Raw genomic sequence first — 9692 nt, 5'->3', positions numbered from 1 at the left:
TATATATATATATATATATATATATATATATATACACACACATACACATACATACAGTCAAACCAAAAATGATTCAGACACCATATATAATTTTTTTTTTTTACTAGTGGGTGCAGGACACTATATATGTAAGTGACGATAGCAAAATAAACTGTGACATATTATACTTAAAAATTCTTCATACAGTGGACTACCGGTAAAATTGATAATTTGGGACCAAAAATTATTCAGACACTTTGACCTGACCATGTTTTACTTAAGTGTACTTTCTTTAATTGCTAATGCGACCTTTTTACACCACAGACTGAACAAAATTAAGCATTGCCTGGTAATTGGTTGCCCCAAATTGGTATTATTATCTAACTGTGTACTTAAATTTGATAGCTGACAGCTATTCAACCTAATTCATTACTTCTATCAAAGTTATCTGACATTATCAAAATGAATTTGTTCTGACACAGTTTAACTGAGTTCTTGTCGTATTTTATTACCATTTTCTAAACAATAGCGAATAAACTGTGATAGAGTGAGAAATGTTGAAGGCGTCGTGTCTATATACAAGCACAAACAGCGATTAAAAAAACGGACGGTTTATTGGCGTAATTGTAACATGGGTCTTACCATTGAACATGCTGTTGGCCACGGCACCGCAGGGGGCAATGGGTATTCTGTTTGCATCGTAGTCGAACGGAGCGCAGTATGAACTCGGTGCCTACGTGAGCAATAACAGCATCTTGAATGTGACAACAGCGCTACTAATGTGAAGCGTAGTGAGAGATCAAATAAAGACAGACGTTGTTTTAATCAGTGAGTGGGAGGGATGAGGAAAGAGCGTGAAAAAGGAGTGCAAACAGAAGGGGAGTGAAAGAGACGTCGAGCACCTTCAGGTTGTTCTTCCTCCCCACCATCTGTGCATCATCGCGGGAGTCCATGTACCTCCGCAGGTTCTGATGAAAGTTCCTCAGACCGTAGTAAAAGAAAACATCGCCCTGAGGGAGACAGCGCGCGCTCAGACGAACTACTAGCTAGGCTACTTCATGTTGAAAGGAAACACGCTGATGACAAATTATGAGGTTCACAAGGTTGTCTCGTTCAAATTAGGCAACAGACTTTTTTTTAATTACTTTAATCTAGGACGTCTTCTCATTTTATAAAAAGCTGTGTTTTGAATGGTCTAACAACTGAAGCATTACAAACTTGCCATAGAAAATTATTGGTGGAAATCGTTTATACGAAAACTACAATGGACATCTATTGGGCAGAAAACAGCTCTTATTTAAGAGCTTGCGTATTAAATAATAAAACAATGTTACATGAATTTATGTAAATCATGCTTTTAGCGGTGGTACTGTACTAGGCAGATAGAAAATTCTGCCGCAATTTCGCATATTATAAAATTGTAGGCCTATTTACCTTTGCTCAGACAAGGTCTCATTTTAACTTGTAGGCTATATGCGGTTTTTGTTTTGTTTTTTACAAACAATTTACGGTAAAATTCCGGCAACCACAGCTGCCGGTTTTTTACCGTAAATTTTACGGGATTTTTTTTACAGTGTACCGTTCAAAATTTGTTGGTCTGCAAGATTTATTTGTATTTATTTGTAAAATATATCTAATATTGTAAAATATTATTACAATTTTAAATGTAAAAAAAATATATAATTTATTCCTCTGAAGACAAAGCTGAATTTGCAGCACCATTACTCCAGTCTTCAGTGTTAGTGATTCTTCAGAAATCATTCTAATATGCTGATTTGGTGCTCAAGGTAGCCTACATTATTATTAATGTTAAAAACAGCTGTGCTGCTTAATATTTTTGTGGAAACCATGATGAATGATTTCATGAATAGAAAGTTGAAAAAAATCAACATTTTTTTTTAAATAAAAATGTTTAGTAACATTATAAATGTCTTTATTGTCACTTTTGAAAATTAAATTTATCTTTGCTGAATAAAAGTATTAATTTCTTTAAAAAAAAAAAATCTTGACCCAAAACTTTTGAAAGGTATTGTATACAGTCAGACCCACCGGAAAGGTTTTTGGAACGTGGAAGCTGACTGTGCATGTGCAGGCTGTTCTGGAGTCTATGGCACGCTTCCTCAAATTGAAGCACCGTTCACATGTTCCAGCATTGGTGTAGTCCACCTATGCAGCAAAAAAAATAAATAATTCCATACAATATGAATGTAAAATGTAACTGGTTGAAGTTACATCCAGCATGTTGAGCTGCAGCCCTCAGTCATTCTATAATTCATATACGAGTCATTCTATAATTTAGGATATTTCACATCAGGAATAAAGTGTAAAAACAGCATTTCTCAATAAAATAACTACTGGTTACAATTTAGGCCTATATTTCATCAGTGTAACACTATTTTTATATAAAAAGTAAAATAAAAGTTAAATATTGTATATTGTACAATATTGTATTGTATATTATATTGCTAAGCTGTAGCTAGGTGGGGTTCTTTTTGATTGTTTTTTAAATTATAATCTTTTTTTTTTTTTTAAGTTCATAAAAAGTTCACCCCAAAGCTATGACATTCTGGTCTCTACATATGGCTTCCCTAGCAAGCAGTGCTAAGAACAAACAAAACAAATGACTCATGGTCAATTGTAGTGAGTCAGCTACTTAAATTAAACAACTAAATCAAATTATTTAAGTTGCAATGGCTTTGGTCTTTATCAGTGTATTATTAATAGTTTGGCTTTTGACCACCAGCTTGATGAAAAATATAATAGTAGCGAAACAAAGATGTTAAATGTATCAAATTACATATGTTAGGTCCATTACAAGTAAAAATAGCAAAAGAACTTGACCAACACATGATAAGAACACACTAAGTTCACTCTCTGATGGATTTGTGTTGCGTCTAGTTGGTTTCCACAAAGGAACACATCTTCCTGGTCTAATTTCTCCACTTCCTGCTGTCTTGCAAACTGGCAGATGATAAAAACATGTCTAACCTTTAGTTCGTATGTGTTCTCAACAGTGATGAGGAGCCATATGCCCAGTAACAAGCACACGAGAGAGAGGATGTAGAAGGTTGGCAGCACAGTCTGTGCCGTGAGAGATGGAGACCAGGCAGGCAACCTCTGCTGTTTAAACGCCGAGTTATCCGGACGCCTCGACAGTGGCCCTGTACCTGCCTGCTTCTTTCCCATGTCAGATCCTCTAGAACTACTAATAACACAACTTAAAATAAGCAAGTGTTTTCTTTAACTGCCACAGAAGTAAGTTTTCCCAGTTCCCAGTGTGACTGAACCTTTGAACCTGAAGTGACTGTTACTTATTAACTACAACCACTCCACCTTTTACACACAAAGAGTTGTTCTCCCTGTCCTTAGCTCTGACTGTTAAACTTCCCCAGCGCTCCACACATTCTTTTCCATCAGAACGGGGTCTCTCCTCATTCCTGGACTCTGCTGTAATGTGTGGGAGCAGCATCTGGGTGAATGTGTGTTGCAACAGAATATTGCAAAAAGCAGTAGGCCTATATCCTGAATAAAGTATTAACAGTCTATCATGGGAGGGGCTCCTGGTGTACAAGACAAAAAAAGGATATGTTTTTGACCAATCAGATTTTTTTTAATTTTTATAATCATAAAAAACATTCACACACAATATTTTTCTCTTGCAGCAGACAAATGGCACTACAATACATTGCAATAGTTCTATTACATGCTAAACAAGTAAATCAACATGAATGTGTACATAACAGAGAATCGGTTTAAAATAGTCCTATTTTAACTGTTCCTTCCCTGCAGCTCTGAATTAGACCATGGTCCATCATTTTCAGCAAGTCTCCTTTCACCTGAAACAACAAAAAGAATTCTAGCTTTTTTTTTTCAGTTATCACAAAATAGTTAAAGTTTAAGGTGAATTAAATCAAAATAAAGTTTAGTTTCTCAGATATGAAGTATGAACATTTTAAAGTTAGTCTTTCTTTTCCTGGAAAATTGACAAAAAATGTCTATTCTTGTGCACACGACGAACAACAGCAAATAGCAAAACATATTAGTTTCATCAAGGAAAAAATAAGTATTGTGTTAAAAAAAAAGAAAAAAAAAAAGACAAAAGTCCAAGTCATTCAATATGTCCCGTTTCAACAAGAAACACGATGACACAGGACAGAAACTGTATTCAGTGTTGTCACCATCACCCAGAATTTTGGCAGAATCTACATTAGATCTCATTACATTATTAGATCATTACATCAGGATTACAATTCTTTAAAAATATCTTTGTAATTCAATTATAAACAAGTCTGTCCCATCTGAAAGCAGCACATATCAATGTTACCTCTGGTATATCCACCATTCTCCTGTGCTTCTGGTCTCGGTAGTTCCAGTCCAGAACCAGAAATCTTAGTCCTTGTGTAGTCAAACCCTCTAGAGCACAAGAATCACAAGTCAAGCAATAAAAAATAAAAAAAAGTGTGTTAAAATAACAGATTTTCAAGAAATGTGCATCAAAGCAAACCTTTCTCTAACAGAGCACAAATTCTCCCAGGAGTTCCAACAGCAATATGGGTCACACCTTTACTCAGTAACTTCATCTGTTCATCCACCTTGATGTGTTTTGCGAACAGCTTCAGCACTTTAGCTTGTCCTTTGAACGCTATCAGCTTCCTTAAACACAAAGAGAAGGGAAAAAATTCTTAACGGTTGAGAAGGCAACGCTGTATTATTCAAAACAAGGACATCTGAGACTCACTTAATGAGATCAATCGTCCTTAGAGCAGATCCGCAAATGATGAGCAACACCACTGACCGGGTCTGGGTGTGCTGCTTCTGTATTTTTGCCCACTTTGGACAAACTGAAAAAAATGTAGTAAAAAAAAAACAAATCCTAAGCCAAACATATAAGAAAATAAATGGTGTACATTAATATTAGAGTTGTTGATTAATGTGTTAATTAATAAAAAAATAATGCAATAAAACAGAATTACACCATAATAAAGCCCTCTGAGTTGTCTGTAAAATATCATTTAAAAGTTTGGGGTAAGACAGATTCTTCTGAAAGAAATAATTACTTTTATTCAGCAAGATTAAATTTAATTGATCATAAACGACAGTAAAATAAATAAATGCTGTTCATCTGAACTTGCTATTCATAAAGGAATCCTGAAAAAAATTGATCAGTTACCACAAAAATATTAAATGTTTAGTTCATTCAAAACTGAAAATTCTGTCATAATTTACTCACACTAGAGATGCCCCAAACCTGTCGGAGTCTCTTTCGTCGGCTGAACATAAAAGAAGATGAGAAAAAAATCTATGGAATTCAATGGCTAACCAGAAACAGTTTTAGCCGCGTTTCCACTGTCGGGCCCGAACGGTTCTAAGAACTGTCAGGTACGGTTCCAGTTGTATTTCCACGTGAGCCTGGTGCGGCACGATTACAAACCGTTCTCGGCACGGTTAGACAACCGAGCTGCTGAGCCGTGCTGGCAGAGTGCGTGTACGTGACGTCGCCACTCCGGATCTGTCACTTGTCTGTTGCCTGGCTGCTAGTTTCTCCGTAGCTTGCTAAGCGCGCTATTTTGATCAATGTAAACACAAATTAGTAATAAAATCAAAATAAATTTCTGATCATCCTCCATAACGCGGTGGTTATTTTCACCTCATATCATATGTATTTGCATTCCAAAGAGATCCGTTATCAGCCCCGCAGTGGAAAACGAAACCGGCGCGGAATGGAACGGTTATGCACAGAGAACCGTTCAGCACGATGGTGGAAAAGCGGCTAAATTTTTTGAAAACATTCATCAAAATATCTTCTTTTGTGTTTAACAGAGTCAGTAAATAATTACAGAATTTTCAGTTTTGTCTGAACTATCCCATCTACAACATTGATCAACATTGATAATAATAAGAAATGTTGGTTACACTTTATTTTAAGATGTCCTTGTTACAGTGTAATTATATATTTAAGTACTGAATAATATGAATTAACTACATGTACTTAATATATGGTTAGGGTTAGGGTTTGGCATAGGGTTACTTGCATGTAATTATGCATAATTAACTGTTATTATAATAGTAAGTACATGTAATGTTTAACAAGGACACCTTAAAATAAAGTGTTACCAAAATGCTCCTTGAGCTCCAAAGCAGCATATAATGATTTCTGAAGGATCATATGACATGGAGGACTGGAGTATTATCTGCTGAAAATTCAGCTTTGTCAATACAGGAATAAATTACATTTAATAATTTTTTTTTTTTTTTACAATATTTGTGTTTTACAATATTTGTGTAAGAGATTTCTTTCAAAAACACTGACTCCAAACTTTTTAATATAGGTGTAAATTCTGCAATAAGGACATATCTGTGCATATTCAAAATTACAGACAAGATGCTCCTGGTTGGACATCTTTTTTTTTGGAGGGGGGGTCATAAACTGAAACGGTGCATAAAAAGGCACTTCACCTTCTTTGAGGTAGGAAGACAAGCTATGTGTAAGGTCATTAGAGCTGAGGAAACAAGACTCTGAAACAGAAAAGAAGACAAACAAAATCAACGTCCTTATCCAGATTCAAATGAAACCACACACAAACATGCATTAATCGACTCACCGCTTAGCGTCAGTTCCTCCTGCTCAATAACAGAGCGGGTCTGGCTGTGGTGACTCTTCAAAAGGCTCATAAGGTCAGCTGGAGAGCCCGGCACAGGCTCGGAGCTCGTCAGCACATCTGTGATAGTTTTCTTCTTCTAAAGACAAAGAATTATGCAACAACAGCATGTTTTACAGCACATACATCAGGGGCAGAGACAGTGACTAGAAAAGGAATGAATGAATTTAAATAAGCTTTGTCCTCTAATATGATTTAAGAGGTGAGTTTCTCTGCATGTAAATGTTAACCAAAATGAGAAATGAGAAGTCAAATAATGTTTAGTGAAATCAAAGCATTTCTGCAGAAAGTTAGCTCTTTTTATCATGTCTTTTTGTCCCTTTTTATCAAGCATAAAGTGAAAACTATTGTGAAGCAGCATACTGAACGGAGCAAAAGAGTTTGAGGTCTACAGTAACATTAACCGACATGTGAATCATAATTCTTACCTTTCTTCTCTTCTTGTTTTTGTTGGACTCCTTATCGCCCTTTTCCTCTGATCTCTCCTGTGTGATGAAACATTCTTTCTGCAGGGAAAGTAAGACACTCTTTACTTAAAGATGCCCTGGTTCTGTTTTTGCTCACAAGACCTTTTGTCTCAAAGACATCTCTTTGATGAAAAACCTAAATGCCTCAACCCAAGAAAAAATTACTTGCAAAGTCGAGGTTTCTACATGTTTTGAAGTGCCATATTATGCTCATTTACAACTTCATAATTTTATTTTTGGGGTCTGATAGAATACATTTACATGATTTAAAGTTCAAAAAACATATTTGTTTTTCTCAGTTTCTGTCTCTTTAAAGCCTGCCTTTCTAAAACACCCAGTCTGCTCTAATTGGTCAGCCGGCCCATTTTGTTGTGGTTGGTCAACTACATAGAGCTTTAGTGCTTGACAAAGTGAGCAAGTGATATTTTTGGGACTTTTCATTTGGCAATAAGCTCCATTTGCAGCCTACAAGCAAAACCATTTTAAGCAAGCTTGAATTTTGAATCTTTAACTCATGAGCAATTTCTGTCACTCTAGTATCACTAAACAGAATTGCAGAAATGTATTATTATTATTTGCATATCTGTCAACAACAAAACCAACGCCATTGGTTAAGCCACACTTTTTCAGTGGCCTTGATTCTGGAATTTTCCCATTCATTTTTCCTATTGGGATTTTTTAAAAAGTCACTGTTAAAGGGGTTATAAGCCATAAACTATACCAACCAAGAGGTAAATCAAAACATTACAAACGTATCTGAAAATAAGTGTACTTAACGGCTTTAATACGGGAAAGAACTACAATTGTAAGTGACAGTCAAATTAATAACAAAATATAAAATGCAAGTTTAATGCAAAATATGCATATATACAAATATTTAAGTAGTTTGAGAGCACAAGGAGACTGACATGATTATGTAATTCAAAGTGCTTCACATGAGTGGCTTTCTTTTGGCTAAGTTATTGTTCATAATTAATTATCCTATGGAGAAAATGAATGGGATTTTACTTCCGGAACCCAACTATCACACACTATTCTGACAGAAAATATTTTTAATGGCTACACAATCATCACCACCAGTAAATTTGTTTGTATTACGTTAACCGTTTTCTTCTTCTTTTTCTTGGTGTCGTGTTGAGCCTGTTTTTCACCCTTCCTTTTCTTTGATGTAGATTTCTTTGGTTGTTCTTCTGCAAGTGGCTGTGTGTCTTCCTCTACCTCTGACACACCTGTGAGAAAGCAAAGTTTGCAAATAAATGAAAACTGATTGAAGACCACAAAAACATCACAATGCACATTAATAACACCAAATTAATATAAGAACTAACCAGAGCTGGGTTATGTAATCAGATTCCAAAAATGAAGTACTTGTAATTAGATTAAATTACATTTTAAAATACTCATAATCAGACTACAGTTACTTTTTATTGATTACATATTATTCACACAATAGCAATAAATTATTTATAATTTATTGATTCTCCCTACTTCCTCTGTTTCATCTTTAAATGTTCCTTTCTAAAATAGCCTAATGCTTATAAACCCTCAGAAAGTCAGGGTTCCAGCTTTGTGGATATTCACACAAAGACCAGTCATTAGTCAGGTGGCTACACAGCATTTGACCACTGGACTTACAAAAAGCATTTCAGGTTTAAGAAGTGTTTAAACATGGTATCAAGTACTGATAAACACATTACTTTTTATTTAAATGATCACTCAGTGGGTTATTTAACCATGTATCACTTTATCTTTGGAAGGCTTTAGGCTGATTATACATGGGGCAACTTTGGGCAATGTTGCCGTCAACAGGCAACCAAGTGAGACACAGGGCCCACAACCAATCTAAAGTATCCAGATTGAAATCTGTTACCCATTCTCAATGGGAAAGTGCCCAAGCAACATTGCTCAGGAAAAGTTGGCTGGCAAAATTGCTCAAAAAGTTGCACAAATTCACATTATTTCTTATTTACATGCAATGCAGGTATTCCCAAACTTTTAGGTCATCTGAACCTATTTCAACTAATATATTTACTTGAAGACCCACAAGAGATTTTAAAATAAATATTTCAATAATTAAGTATCACATTTGCATGTTCACGGTTATCTGACATTGGTTAATGGTCACATGACATGCAGGTAAACAAATAAAATATTTCATTTTTTAGTAAGTGTTTTGATTTATGTTATTTTAAAATGATTTATTTTGACAACATTTTTATGATTTAATTAATTATTAGCTTTTCATTAAATGTACATACCCTTGATGTAATGTAATGTTTAATGCACTTCATGTTGTTAATAACAATCAATGGAATATATTTCCTTACTCTTTGTATTTTTATATGAATATGGTACAAGATTATACTATTTAAATCCATGTGATAAATGAGTTTGGTCAAAAGAAATCAAAAAGTAGTCTGATTATATAAAAGGGGTCCTATTATGCTCTTTTACAAAGTCTTGATTTTGTTTTGGGGGTGTACTAGAACAGGCTCTCATACTAGGTTGCTGGAAAAACACATTATTTTTCACATATTTTACATTATTACAACACCTCTCTCCCCAGTCTGGCATGAACGGCTCGAAT

General features: G+C 34.9%; 2 protein-coding genes across 4 annotated transcripts in view; both read right to left on the bottom strand.

The window, feature by feature from the left end:
• The window catches only part of tmem30c (transmembrane protein 30C), a 4863-nt gene extending 1417 nt beyond the window's left edge, over positions 1-3446 (bottom strand). Inside the window, exons 1-4 of the mRNA XM_016509682.1 lie at positions 2968-3446; positions 2029-2145; positions 882-989; positions 622-712 (exon numbers count right to left, since the gene is read on the bottom strand). Of these exons, the coding sequence (XP_016365168.1) occupies positions 622-712; positions 882-989; positions 2029-2145; positions 2968-3165 (514 nt within the window). The 5' untranslated portion in view covers positions 3166-3446. The remainder of the gene's footprint in view (positions 1-621; positions 713-881; positions 990-2028; positions 2146-2967) is intronic.
• A 114-nt stretch (positions 3447-3560) lies between these two features.
• The window catches only part of cmss1 (cms1 ribosomal small subunit homolog), a 7133-nt gene continuing 1001 nt past the window's right edge, over positions 3561-9692 (bottom strand). Inside the window, exons 2-9 of one of the 3 annotated variants that reach the window (XM_016509684.1) lie at positions 8210-8334; positions 7067-7144; positions 6582-6717; positions 6436-6495; positions 4718-4820; positions 4484-4632; positions 4304-4392; positions 3561-3815 (exon numbers count right to left, since the gene is read on the bottom strand). In XM_016509684.1, the coding sequence (XP_016365170.1) occupies positions 3732-3815; positions 4304-4392; positions 4484-4632; positions 4718-4820; positions 6436-6495; positions 6582-6717; positions 7067-7144; positions 8210-8334 (824 nt within the window). In that variant the 3' untranslated portion in view covers positions 3561-3731. Of the gene's footprint in view, positions 3816-4295; positions 4393-4483; positions 4633-4717; positions 4821-6435; positions 6496-6581; positions 6718-7066; positions 7145-8203; positions 8335-9692 lie in introns of all 3 variants that reach the window. The other 2 variants (XM_016509683.1, XM_016509685.1) reach the window with 2 other exon arrangements.

This window comes from Sinocyclocheilus rhinocerous, unplaced genomic scaffold (assembly GCF_001515625.1).
Source record: "Sinocyclocheilus rhinocerous isolate Xijiao unplaced genomic scaffold, SAMN03320098_v1.1 scaffold2369, whole genome shotgun sequence".
Taxonomy (NCBI): Eukaryota; Metazoa; Chordata; class Actinopteri; order Cypriniformes; family Cyprinidae; genus Sinocyclocheilus; species Sinocyclocheilus rhinocerous.
This window is presented reverse-complemented; position numbering and strand designations above follow the sequence as displayed.